We start from the raw sequence: 13,569 nt of genomic DNA on the forward strand, positions 1-13,569 counted from the left end.
ATTTGGAAGGGAGTAATGGCGCCGGGGCTTACTTTAGGGAATGCGCTCCTGTGTTTAAGGGCAGAGGTTCAGTCGAGACTAGAAGTAAATCAGAGATCTGTGGGAAGGTTAGCACTAGGTGCCCACGGGAAAACCACAAACGAAGCAGTACAGGGGGACATGGGCTGGGCATCGTTCGAAGCATGGGAAGCTCACAGTAAAATCCTATACGAAAAACATCTGAGGAAATTGGACGATAACAGGTGGGCAGCTAAGGTGTTCAAATACCTATACAGAAAGAGCGTTGAATCACAATGGCGGAAAAGAACTAGGAAGCTAACCAGTATGTATGCCAGACACGAGGACGAAGAAAGACAGAGCATTAAACGACAGGTTAAAAACGCGGAAGGTAAAAATTGGATAAATTCAATGGAAAAGAAGCATAGTGTGGAACTGTATCGATACTGGAAACAGCAGATCAGGAAGGAAGCGTTTTATGATAACTCAAGAGGCAGTGCCCTACTCTTTGAAGCTAGATCAGGATGCCTTAGAACGCGGAGCTATAAAAAAATTTAACGAATGTTTAATGTACTGTGTGTGGTAAATATGTAGAAACAATGGAACGCCTCATACTAAAATGTGATGGTATCAAGCCCGATGTCGATGCGGCCTCAGTCACCCTTCCTGAGGGCCTAGGGTTCAGAGATAATAATAGTCATGTAAATAAATATGTGGTGGAAATTAGCAAAAGGCGATTGGTGGATTGGTGGCACAAAAGCAGAGAGGTGACATAAGGTTAAAAGGGTAGGAAGACGTATTTAAAGAAAATCGAGAAATTCAATAACACACAACACAGATAAAAATAAAAGGCAAAATAAAAATCGGAGCATGGTGGCAACATTCATCGCCCCGTTTCAAAGGGGACGCTCCTACCTTCTATCCATCCATCCAGCCTGCAACTTGGATCACGTGCTGTGGCCTCTGAGATTACCATGGCATCTGTCACCGTCTCGGAGGCCCGCACTAACGCTCGCTAACAGACGCCCGCGCATATAACGCGCCGGCGGAAGCATTCAGCTGTCGCTGCCACATCCGCCAGAAGTTGAAAAGGCAACAAGCGCCGCCTCACGGAATTTATGCTGAACTAAGGGAACCGCCGCTACAATGGGAAAGCGAGCAACGCGGCGGGCATATATAATTGTAATAAAGGAGGCATTGGTACGGAGTATGGAAAAGGAGAGGGATGTGGAGGCATCGCAGTTCGCTGCGTCGCTTGTGACAGTGGCGCTTCAATACTAGCGGTTCACTAGCGCCACTGGCGCCCCACTGAAGTAGTGGCTTTACGCCATAGAGTTTGTCAAACTCTATGCTTTACGCCAACCTACTGGCTTTCGCCTGCTTCGGATCTCGAAGGCTGTATTTTAGCTGAACAACCGTGAAACAACTGCCAGTCAACACACGCAACCATGCACGAAACCCGACTCGTATTTCGTGATGTCTCGACCGCGGTGCACGCAGATGTTGGCGGTAACTCCAGTTGATTCAGCAGGTGTGCTCCAATCGTGTGGGCCGGATGAACGTGTAGCTGAGTGTGTAGCGGCTGTGGTCTCGGAACCGCAGTGCGTCGTGTTATCTCCGGGCTATTTTACTCAGTGACTGTTCTTGTGGCGTGCGTGTTGTGTGCTCGGAAGGTGAATGGAATTGTTCTGAAATCTCTGCACTTATGCGAAGGATCATGAGTGAAGTGGACATTCCCAAAGCATTGCATCTCGTGCGCGAGAAAATAGCGGCGGCCTCTGCGGGCTTAGGTGGCCCAGCACCACGCCTTGTAGCCGTGAGCAAAACGAAGCCCAAGGAGCTCGTGATTGCTGCTTACAACGAAGGCCAAAGACATTTTGGTGAAAACTACATGCAAGAGCTATTAGAAAAAGCAAACAGTGCCGAAATACTGCGCGACTGTCCGGAAATCAAATGGCATTTCATCGGCCGCCTGCAGAGCAACAAGGTGCCAAAACTCCCAAAGATACCAAACTTGTTCATGGTGGAGACTTTGGAATCGCAGAAAACTGCTCATGCCCTTAACGCGGCTTGGGCTGCGAGCGGTCATTCTCCCCTGAACGTCTTGGTTCAGGTGAACACAAGTGGCGAGGAGCAGAAAAACGGCATCGAACCGAAAGACGCGAGCCAACTTGTCAAGTTTATTGTTGGAGAATGCCCGAGTCTAAAGTTCGCTGGTCTAATGACAATTGGCATGGCCGAGTACGACAAGAGCAGTGGTCCAAATCCAGACTTCGTGTGCTTAGCCAAATGTAAAGAGGAACTCTGCAAAGAGTTTGAATTCAGTGCATCAGATGTTGAGCTTAGCATGGGTATGTCTGCCGACTTTGAGGAGGCCATTCGGATGGGAAGCACGAATGTTCGTGTAGGCAGCACCATCTTCGGGCACCGAGAATATGCTCCTAAAACGTAGACGCCAAAAACAGAACAATAGCGGGAAGAATTGTGCCTCTGGTCCCTTCTTGTGGCTGTGACAAGTATCACTTTGGTTGTTACCCCTTCAACAATAAATGATGCGCTTCGTGCACGGTATTGCCTTCTCTTGAATTTCTCCGTCTTTAGGATTTTATCCTGAAGCTGGCATGTAAGTACATGAGCAACATTCCAAGAGAGGGAAAAAAATATGGCAGTTTCCTTTACTAACGCAAGCACACAGACCAAATAATTTCGCCCTTATTTCGAGTCCTCTTCCACGAGGCAAGGCTGTTACCCCAGTTATGTGTAAAATTGTTTGGTTTGCAACTGCAAAAGGGGCCACACACGTGAAAGGTTGTATGCGAAATATCTAGACTGGATCTTTTTTAAAGACATGCATCTTTTAAAACGTAATCCCCTGCTACTGTAGCATACATTTCTCATCGATATACAAGCATCTTTATTCCATTGCCACAGCACTCTTGTTTCCCGATTTGTGAGCCATCAAGAAAGTGCTTAAAATATATATATATATATATATATATATATATATATATATATATATATATATATATATATATATATATATTATATATGCACACAAATTTCCCACACTGCTCTCGCAATTCAAATACTAATAATAAAGATGTTTTACTCTCTCTTTCCTCAAAAATGCAGCTTCAAAGAACCAAAAAGTTTGAACTCAGTAGGGAGTCAAGAGCATAAGTGGGGCAATTGAACTATCCAATAACTGTTCAATGTAGACTGCTACATGAAGTAATACTGTACCATGTTGTTGCCTCCGACGAATGATGTGGAATGAAACGTGAATTAAGCATGAAAAAAAATTTGTAGAAGTGCTTTGCATTTCCTTTTTCCAAGAACTTGTACACATCCCTGCAGCCCCAAAGCTCTGCTAGTAAAACGCACATTACCTTTGCAGTCACATCCTTCACCAGTGAGGATGCAGCAATCTTTTAAGAAAGCGTTTACACCAGCAAATCATGCAAATTCTATAAACTGTTCTCTAATAACACAAAAGTGGACAATGACTCAATGAGATTTCAATCTTTCTTCACCAAAAGTTTGATTGCCGAGCGCAGTGTTTGTTCCCTGGAGTCGACTAGTCTGATGCCACCTTGAATAATGCAGCACTTCAAAACAGTTGGACCCAGAAACATCCACACCGACAGTCCAGAGATATACAATTAACTTCAGAATAAGTATCAAACTTGTTACTTTCCTATATTACATAAATTTATAGAACTTATTAGCTACCTATATAACTCATTCTGTTTGAGATAATGGAACAAAAATCTATTTACTGAAGCAATGTGGTGATGTGCACCTCTCCTGTGCAGGTTCCTGCGTGCACGCATGCTGGTGAGTGAAGCAGTCACTGTTCAAGCCAAATAATAAAATGTTCCAGAGAAAAAAAAAAGAACTGACCCAGCCTTTAATGACTTGCATTTGAGAGAGAACAGTAAACGCACAGCTGTTTTTCATACACTGTTTTAATGAAAGAAATCACTTGAGCAAGATAGTGAATTCTCTAAACCAATACCATAATAAAAATATGTATGCTATAAATATGTTACAAAGTGAGTTTCTTGTACAAAAGTCTGGTTGCTTTGTTTTCACACCTTAGCCTTAGCACACAAGTCCATCCTTCGTTTTTTTTTTGTGTACAAGTGCGACTGATCGCTCACATCACACAATGGGTACACATTCTCGCACACGCATGCACACTCACATGAAACGTGGTAGGAGAGAGAAAGAGAGAGAGCAACATAACTTCTTGTCATATATTCTTGGCGGCTGAAAACAGTATCTCCAGAGGTCCGCAGAACATACATACACACATCACATAGATTCAAAAACGACACAGTCGGAAATGGGTGCAAGTGGCTATGTACAAAAAGCGGGGCTCGCAAAACGCAGCCGCTCCGTGCCCTGTTGGCTCCACAGTAAGTGCCTGCCTAGGTAGTGCAGCAGCATCAAGACAATTATTGGATAGAGGGATTTGGGGGGGGGGGGTGGGGGGGATTGCTTTGGAAGATGGAGAAACACCGTTGTGACAAAGTTACAGGGTGTGACTTACCGTAGAAAAACAAAGCAGCGAAAAAAACAAAGAAAGAAAGCAAGGCATGTACAAGTTACTGTCGCGAACAGAAAGGCTGCCTGACCTCTCTGAATGAAGAGGGCTTCGGTCAAGAATGCCTTCGGTGACAGTCATTTAAGCGTTACATCTTGGCACATGGCTAAGTTGATGTCTTTTTGATTGAACAATGGATACTGGTGCCACCTGTGCTGATGGGGAATGAAAGCGTTATGACTGTGAACACAAAAAGGAGTAGACTGCCGCCGTTATTACGCTTAGTCTAGCTCATCAAAGGGCAATCTCTTTATGCCACATACGCAGAGCAGCCATCTGGCAAGCTGCCGGCATTATGCATTTATGGCCGAAGTCTTTTGGAACAAAGCTTTTGTGTAGCAAGAGCTCCTTAAAAAAACACTTGTTAAGATTTGCTTCGCATGCAGGAAATAGAATACTACACAGGGCCTTGGTGCTAAGAAATGAGGCATCTACTAGGTCCGCAACAGGGCCTGTTTTTCTAACATCATAAACTGAAGGCATCCTCACCAGACCAGAAAGGAACAAAATGCAGACTCCATTGTAAAATAGGAAACAAGAAAACTCCCTGAACACTTTATCAGGCATGACAACCCTTGAGTGATTACTAATTGACTGACATTGCAAGAGTCCGATAAACTAAAATTAAAAGATTAAAAAAGAAAATAAATGAACGACCGGATGTTTCAACACTTTTACATCCGGAAATCAAGATTACCTTAAAATACTCATGAGTGGAACATCCCCTGTTAATCTTTTACTGTCTGCGTAAGTGAGTAAATGCCAGTTATGAGAGCTCTATAGGTTAACCAAATGGTAAACACTGGTAGTGGGGATATTTTTTTTTTTAAATACTTCAGTAAGCAGCTCTCCAACACAGCTAACCTCGCCACTAACTGCACTCGTGACTTAAAATGAGTGCGGATGAGAAAGTATGTATCTTATGCTTTATGCCCATCCCTGGCTATTTTCCTTTTGCCAATGAGCAGGCAAAAGGAGCTTTTTCAACAGCACCTTTGCAGTTCTTTTTGTTTGTTTGTTAGCCTAGTGAGCAGAGCACACAGAGAAGTCCAGCTTTCATCATCTCAACTTCACTCATACACGCGCGCGCACACACACACGCACACACACACGCACACACGCACACACACACATAACACTCAAGTTTTTTGTTTTGTTTTTTGTCTCGCGAGAGCGCGCAGCACTAGTTGACACAGTTTTCCAGAACAGTCTTGTAGCAGTTCTCTCCTCTTCCAAAGAGTGTCTTCTGGCTTCCGAGAACCAGACGACGATGCTGTCAATTCCGTGGCATTCTTCGGCAAGGTGAGCATGCATCACACACACGCACACAACACACGCTCAGTCGAGTGGCCTTGTAAGGCAAGGTCCGCACACAATGAGAAGTTGGCTGAGCCTTGCAGGTGCTGATATGTAGGTCTAACAGACGTCATATCCACAGTAGTGTTGAGGGGCAATTGACACACACTCAACACGCACAAGTCTTGAGACAAGATATTTCTTCCCAACAGAGATTCACAGCGTGTTTTTGAGTCACAAGGCTACTCGGATGCAACAATGTTAAGTATTCCTCAATTACAATCTGAAAACTGAAGGCCACATTGTAAGACGCAAGAAAAAAAGATATTACAATATGTCCTTCCACAATGTACTAGGCACAAAATCAGCTTTAAAGAACTAAAATGAAACAAAATTAAGATCACGTGTACCTTAATATTAAAGTAGGTCAGAGGCCACAATGTTTGGCAGTATTGTTAATTAACCTAAAACAACCCTGCTCATGCAATCACAGCTTGCATTACTTGGGTGAATTATTTTTTGATGATTGTTGAAGGAAAATGGTAAAGATAATGAAAATTATGATAAAGAAATTAACTTGGCCTGTGAACGTCACTTGTCTTCTATGGTGTTAGAACGCAGACACTCACAATACAGCACTCGAAAGAGCACCATATTCTTTCTAAAAGACATGCAAAGTGAACTTAAGTAATAAGAAATCTAAGTGGCACAATGACGACAATTAAAAGCAATAACAAAAAATAAAATTTAACACTGCTGTTTCTATAGGCAGCCTTTCACCTTGTGTCACTCAAAAAATTCAGAGCACTGTGTATTGCCGCGTCAAAGCAATATTAGAAAAACGAGTTCCTTTTTCTCTGACGAGACAGGTAGGACCGAGAGAAAAACGCAGTTCTGACGACATAGCTCACTTTGGTCAATACTATTGTCACTACACCAACTTCAGCACATGGTACAGAATCATTATGCAACCAGCATGGGCAGTCAAGACAGTCAGCAGCTGTTCCACAAAAGTTACAGGCTACTAAATCAGCACTGTGCTCAATGTGGACATCTGGTAAAGAAAGATGGCAGGTATATGCAAAGAAAGCACTCATTGCATCTTCCTAAACCAAGAAGCCTTGAAATGGCTTTAGAACTCGCGTAATCTTTGTCCTGTCAATAGAATACTTTGTGGAAATTGCAGCTGAGCACTAAGCTGCTTAATGCCAAATGTAAGGCCCATAATTCGTGGTAAAGATCACAGGCCCTTACAACTTCGACACGAGTGCATTATCAAATGCAGCAAAATGTAACACATGTGACACATGTAACACATTAGGCCTTCTCCTTGCCACTCGGACAGAGCATGATTTGCTTAAGTGTAAGAAAAGCCAACTGCCAGAGGGCACTGATGACAAGAAGGCAAGTAGAGGTTCAGGGTACCATCTCAATTTTGTGATGTATGGCTCTGACCTGCTAATTTGTGTCTCAATCATTGCACAACATTGCAATCATGCACAATCATTGCATAAGAGTGTGGCTGAATAAACGTACACTCGCCAACTGAAAAAATTCAAAACCACGGATTGATGTTTCGGCGCCCAATACGGGTGCCTTGTTCCCAATGAACGAATGCATGATGGTCTTTATTATATATGCGTCGGAAGACGTAATGCGCTTGCGTACAACCAAGGGTGGGGTCCCCATGTCCGGTTTATTGTGTTCGTAGTAGATTGTATGCATAATGATTCAAGGAGCTATCAGAATGATAATTTTTTCTCTCTTTTGATGATAGAAGCCGAATGCTAGTTAATACTGTGTCCAGTCTTTTCGTGATGCTCTGCCAGGGCGCTGGAAACCATGTGTCCTTTGGCTACATCACTGCTGCGCTACTGTAGCCTTCTTTTAAAGTTCCCTGTCTCGCCTACATAGCACGTCTGGCAGTCCTGGCACGGAATTTTGTAGATGACGCCCGGAAATTTTCCTTTTTCGAGGCGGCCTTTGACTCAGAGAGGTTGTTGTTCTAGCTTGCTTGTTTTAGCTTGCCAGGACTGCCAGGCGTGCTACATAGGTGAGACGGGGAACTTTAAAAGACGGCTACAGCAGCACTGCAGTGATGTAGCCAAAGGATACATGGTTTCCAGCGCCTTAGCAGAGCATCTCGAAAAGACTGGACACAGTATTAACTGGCATTCGGCTTCTATCATCGAAAGAGAGAAAAAATTATCATCCCTATTGCTCCTTGAATCATTCTGCATACAATCTACTACTAACGCGATAAACCGGACACGGGACCCCTTCCCTGCGTTGTACGCAAGCGCATTACGTCTTATTGTTTCAGCCATGTTCTTTCCTCGCCAGACGAGTTTTTGTCAAACCCTAGACTTCATTGCATAAGAGTGCGCAAGCACTCTTATCAAGGTAATGTTTATAAAGATGTGAGTTTTCACATTTAAAAGTAACAATCATGCTAGTTTTGATTGCACAGTTCTGGCTAGCCACTTTGGAAGGTAGGATTGATCAGAGTATAAAATTTATGGGAGGAACTTACAGGCAACTGCAGCACCACACGTCATATTAAACATGTTGTGACACAATGCCCTGTACTGCAGTTCCCGTGAGGTTAACTCCTATTGATACTACCTGAAGACCTAATCAAAAGGAACAAAAAATATCAATACCAGCACAACCGCTACCTCTAGAAGTGAAAATAGGCACTTTATAAGGGCCCCTGCAGTAAGCCTGTAGGCAGAATACAGCCGGCGTGGAGAGCTGCAACCACACAAAGTATAATACATACAGTAAGACAATACAGTGACCTTCAGAACATTCACTGTTACTTATATGCCAAGTTGCACCACATCGTCAAGACTGCAGTTTACTCTCGCTCCCATGTTGGGGCTAGCCAGTGTCACTTGATACCCCCGGCCATGGCATGGCTCACACACATCATCTGGCACGGGAACCACAACACAAGGAATGGATGATGTCATTGGAGGAGGCGAGAGAACCACTCTGTGCCTTGTGGCCCTTGTGTAGAGAAGGTTGAGACGAGAGGGGCGAGAGTGACCTAAGGGAGGGCTCAGGGGAACGCACAAAGTAGAACGTGAGGGGCGGGGGAAGTGGTGGGGGCGATGTTGCGTGGCATTCAGTGGAGGGTTGACACACACCGTCTCCAGACGCTTGCCGGAGGAGGGACCGGGAGAAACCAAAAAGCGCCGCCGCAGCGGGAACGCAGGTTGCCTGTCGAACACCAAGTCGCAAGCACACGCGCAGGCGCGTGCGCCGTGGAGAGAGGAGGTGCTTGATGAGGTCCTTGCTCGCGTCACACGTCCACCGAGTGCCAGTGCAACCGTCATGCTTCCGACTCCCCGTTCATTATGGCATTCACCTGGCTCAGCTTCCGAGCCAGCTTGTTCTTCTGGGAGAATTCGTCTTCCTCTAAGGTCTGCAACAACTGCGCGGCAAACATGCAAATTTGACAGGTTAAATCCAAGGTGTACCACTTTCTGTTCAGAGCAAAGTGAACGCAAATGCACAGTGATAATTTGCAAAAGTGAACAGAGAGGTTTAGCAGAGCCTTGGTATTTTATGGACCTGACCGTTCAATATAACACTCGGCACTGTTCCTCGCCCTGGCTTGCCAAGAAAAAAATTTGATGCTGCCTTTGTCTGAGCCGTTCACCATAAGTGATATCTGACAAAACATGGCAGCTGTAACGTGACCTGGTCGCTTCCGGTGGTGCCTGCAGCATGGCAAAGCATGGTGTTGATTTCCATCTCTTGCTGACAGGTGCAATGTGGACACCACAAGGGGCACAGACAAAGGCAAATTCAAAAATGTTTTCCTTGATAAACCAGGCAAGTAACAGTTCCGAGTGACATACTAAATGATCAGGACCATAGAAGTAATCTTGCTGTGAAATCTGAGCAAACACAAAACAGTGGTAAGAGCGAAATATTTAAACAAGATCACTTACTTGATCTGTGTACTTGTAGGCATACTTGTACAACTCGTGCAGAGCCACATTTGTGTTGAACTCATGAGCGTGAAGCTGCAAAGAAAGCAAGAAACAAAGGAAGCATTACAATTAGAGCTGCCCTATTGTCAATAAAGTTCTTTGTCTGTCTGTCTATATACAAATGCTAAAAAAGTAGGCAGGATGGGTGTAAATGTGACATTCAACGTACCCTAGATTCTTCTGCCAGCATGGCATTCATGTCTTGATCGCTGATGGCTGGCATCATTTTGATGTCTTGATAATACCTGTAACATATTAAGAAAAGCCACATTAAAGACAAGTAACATAAATCCAAGAGGAAAGCAAATTTGTGATGGACCACAAAGCAGGCTCTATACTTTAGTTAAAAAAGGAAGCATTAGCTCAAAGCCAACTTGGCTTCCCTGTCCTATTCAAGTGCACCTGGAACACTGAAATGCTTGCCCTGGGTAAACTATTTGATTAATTTAGATTAAATTAACTGCATTAAAGAAAAGTTGTGAAATTATACTTACTGCTGAAAGCAAAATTTTGACTTAGGAAGTGAATTCTTTCGCAAAGGTTGTCAAAAAAAGAAAATTGAAGCTCTAAGTTAGCACAACTTAAAAAAAAAGCAAGCAAGGAAAAAGAAAACGGATATGTTTATGTAAACTAAATTGGAGCATCTGAAGCATTTCACTAGTTTACAGTTCACGTGAAACAGTTAAATTAATTACTGCATTTCAAAAGTCCTATAATATTACCCATATTATGCAGAGCAGTGTGAATAATATAAAATTTGCCTGCCCTTAGACATCTCAATTCATTAATTTCACAATATTGCTATACCTGTTTTCACTGGAGTCCCAGACTTCATACTTTTTCTTATTGTTTGTTAGCTTTTATTAATGTATGAAAAAAAAAATTGGTCCAAATAAAAAATTTGGTTTGAGCTTTGTCTTTTAAACACAACAAACCTCATCATAATCAGCTCAGAGAATGCTGATCAAAGAAAATTCTATGTTTCGATGTGTTTTGACAGAAATTTTCTAGGCAAAGCTTCCCTCTAAGCAACACCACCTTAGAAAGCCAATACATATACCGTGCCACTCCAAAAATTTTCACTAATGCAGGCATGTTCAGCAAACAAAGCTTGTGCACGCGTCTACTAAATGATTAAGTCAGAACAGCCCGACCGGTTCAACAATGAAAATGTGCGAGCATGTGCAAATACCTCTCAACCCAGTCCTTGTATATGGGAATGTCCTTGGCATACAGCAGCTTGCTGCTAGGGGAGTCCTTGCCCAGCCGGTGGTCAGATGTTGAGCAGGCATCCATGAAAGTCTGTGCCACCACTGACAGGCATGAGTCCACTATGTTGGACTTGACTATGTCAAACACAAAGTTGGGGTTCTTGATCAAGTTCACCCAGAACCGCAGGGGAAGGCTGCAAAGTGAAAGAAGAAGTGGACTCAATGGCTGCGCTTATCTTCAAAACCAAGCAGGTAATACTAACATTTGGAAGCTCACATAACTCTGGGTTGCCATACTATATACCAAATTCTAATACTTACACATTAAAAGCAGGTGTGCGCGCAAGAACTGCCTGTGCGATACGACTGATACAATTAAATATGCATTTATAGCCCAAGTGGTATCTTAAGCGGTAGCTATGATGGGAAGAAACTACAACTTTGGGCCTGCAATGCATACTACCATTGTGGACTGCACAAATGCTGCTGATTTTGACATGACACAAAACTCTTTGGACTGTCCCCCTCTCTTTAAGTGTTCCAGGCTGCAATGCACTGGTTGCCACATAAAGATGCCGCTACACTTAATGCTTAACTATGCTCAGGAGTTCATTGTAACACAGTGTGTTTCTGTGTGTCATGCTCCTGTCACAAAAATCACTCCGGCTTCTTACACACCAAGTGGCAACCTTCGTTTATTACAAATATTCACCCACTAGTGATCCATGAAATGTAATGTGTCAAAATTTATAGAACCTGTATAACTACAGCCAAAGACATGCCTGTTTCAAATTTAAAGAACTATAAACTGTATCTCGGCATTCTTTGCATGCCCGACTACAGGCAGGTCGTGACAACAGACGGACCTGTTGGACTTCCACGTGTGAACCACCTCGGGGTCGGTAATGCCGTGCTGCAGCGCCTGGTCATCCAGGAAGTCAAACATGTACTTGATCGCCAGTGGCAAGGCACTGCCGCGGTGGGCCGTGCTGAAGATCGTCTCAAACAAGTCATCCACAAACTTCTGCAGGGTGCCCTAGAAGAGAGAAAAAAAAAAGTATTCACACATGTGAACATCAGCATCAATCGCTGCTGAGTATAGATTCAAACCAGTTTGCTTCCTTTATCTCTTCTTTAAAGTCATGAAAGCTATTTTAACACTTTTAATATTTATGGATTAGCCTAGCTTGTCCATGATGCGTTTCCCTTATAAGCTGTGAGCTTGTCTGGACTCGCTAGTAGGCAGCTTGCATGCTTCTGTCCTGCCTTCTGGTGAAAGCATTTTAGGTAAAAAGTATCTTAATACAATGAAATGGACAAGGGCTTAAAGTAGTTAAAAAGTGCAGCTGCTGAATGCTGCACAGAAATAACAAGACCTGTCCCTCAGAGAGAATAAAAAACATGAAAAGAGCTTAGTTTAAGTAGACATTAGAAAAAAAGAAAGAAAATGTTTCAGCGAGGTTGGCAGACAACTCCTCAGGAATTATATAAAGGTAGTCCTGTTGTAAGCAGAAGTATCACATGCAAGAAAGGACGCAAAAGAAAAAGACAACTTAAAATTGTCCCACCAGATACTTGTTTGCTACAGGCTAGTCAATCGCTTTCTGGAACGAAAACAATTACATCATATTTGAAATTAAACAAAGGCTCATGCTGGGCTCATGTCTTGTAACATCCCCATTAAATTTTCCATTCTTTTGTTACCCATCTCTTCCAAGTAGCCAATCCCAGTGATATAGGCGGCGTGATGACAAACGATAAAAAGAATGGAAAATGAAATGCATTCTACCTACCCACTCTACAATGCCCAATGGGCCCTGAGAGTACAACAACAACAACAACAACAACAACAACAACAACAACAACAACAACAACAACAATAATAATAATAATAATAATAATAATAATAATGCTGATGCTGATGAATAAATTGAGAAAATACTGCCCCTGCAAGTTTCTGTGAACTTTCTGTCTTGCAGAGAGGCACCCAAATGTACATGAAAATATATTGAAATCTGTAATGTGACAGTAATGTTTTCAAACCTGTAACTGGTATACACAATACTACAAAAAGAAGGAGTTTAGTCTTCACTTTCTTTTGTGAAAGCAATTCTTTGTTTTCCACAGAGAAAATTAAATGAGAGCTTTGTAAGTGTACTCTACCATATAAATGCCTTTCTTTTGGTGTTCTGTTTTATTACTTCTTACCCCAGAAGCGTACATTCAGAACTTACACCAAAACTAAAAGAGAACCTAGCTACTATACCACCATACCTTTGTGGCCAGTAGCCTGGTGAGGTAGATCTCAGAGACCATCTTGTTTCCACGCTCCCCTTCCTTGTTCTCACTGTCATGATGCTTCACCTGCATTGTGTGATGGGGGAGAAAATTAGTGTCATGTGACTACATGTGTTGGCAAAGTAACGTGAACTTTCCGAGTGATGCAATACGC

The 13,569-nt window shown here is 43.0% G+C and overlaps 2 protein-coding genes across 6 annotated transcripts in view; one reads left to right on the forward strand and one right to left on the reverse strand.

Annotated features, from left to right (window-relative positions):
* Positions 1-1,335: 1,335 nt before the first annotated feature.
* Positions 1,336-2,568, forward strand: LOC142585574 (pyridoxal phosphate homeostasis protein). Its single transcript, XM_075696436.1, has one exon. It carries the CDS (start codon positions 1,703-1,705, stop codon positions 2,447-2,449), a length of 747 nt encoding a protein of 248 aa, XP_075552551.1. The 5' UTR covers positions 1,336-1,702; the 3' UTR covers positions 2,450-2,568.
* Positions 2,569-3,947: 1,379 nt separating this feature from the next.
* PlexA (plexin A) overlaps positions 3,948-13,569 on the reverse strand; it is a 350,566-nt gene continuing 340,944 nt past the window's right edge. For all 5 annotated transcript variants that reach the window (XM_075696438.1, XM_075696437.1, XM_075696441.1 and 2 more), the window contains 6 exons: positions 13,392-13,481; positions 11,984-12,153; positions 11,099-11,311; positions 10,076-10,151; positions 9,865-9,939; positions 3,948-9,341 (listed from right to left, as the gene is read on the reverse strand). In XM_075696438.1, the coding sequence (XP_075552553.1) occupies positions 9,240-9,341; positions 9,865-9,939; positions 10,076-10,151; positions 11,099-11,311; positions 11,984-12,153; positions 13,392-13,481 (726 nt within the window). In that variant the 3' untranslated portion in view covers positions 3,948-9,239. The remainder of the gene's footprint in view (positions 9,342-9,864; positions 9,940-10,075; positions 10,152-11,098; positions 11,312-11,983; positions 12,154-13,391; positions 13,482-13,569) is intronic.

Source organism: Dermacentor variabilis, chromosome 6, assembly GCF_050947875.1.
Source record: "Dermacentor variabilis isolate Ectoservices chromosome 6, ASM5094787v1, whole genome shotgun sequence".
NCBI lineage: Eukaryota > Metazoa > Arthropoda > Arachnida > Ixodida > Ixodidae > Dermacentor > Dermacentor variabilis.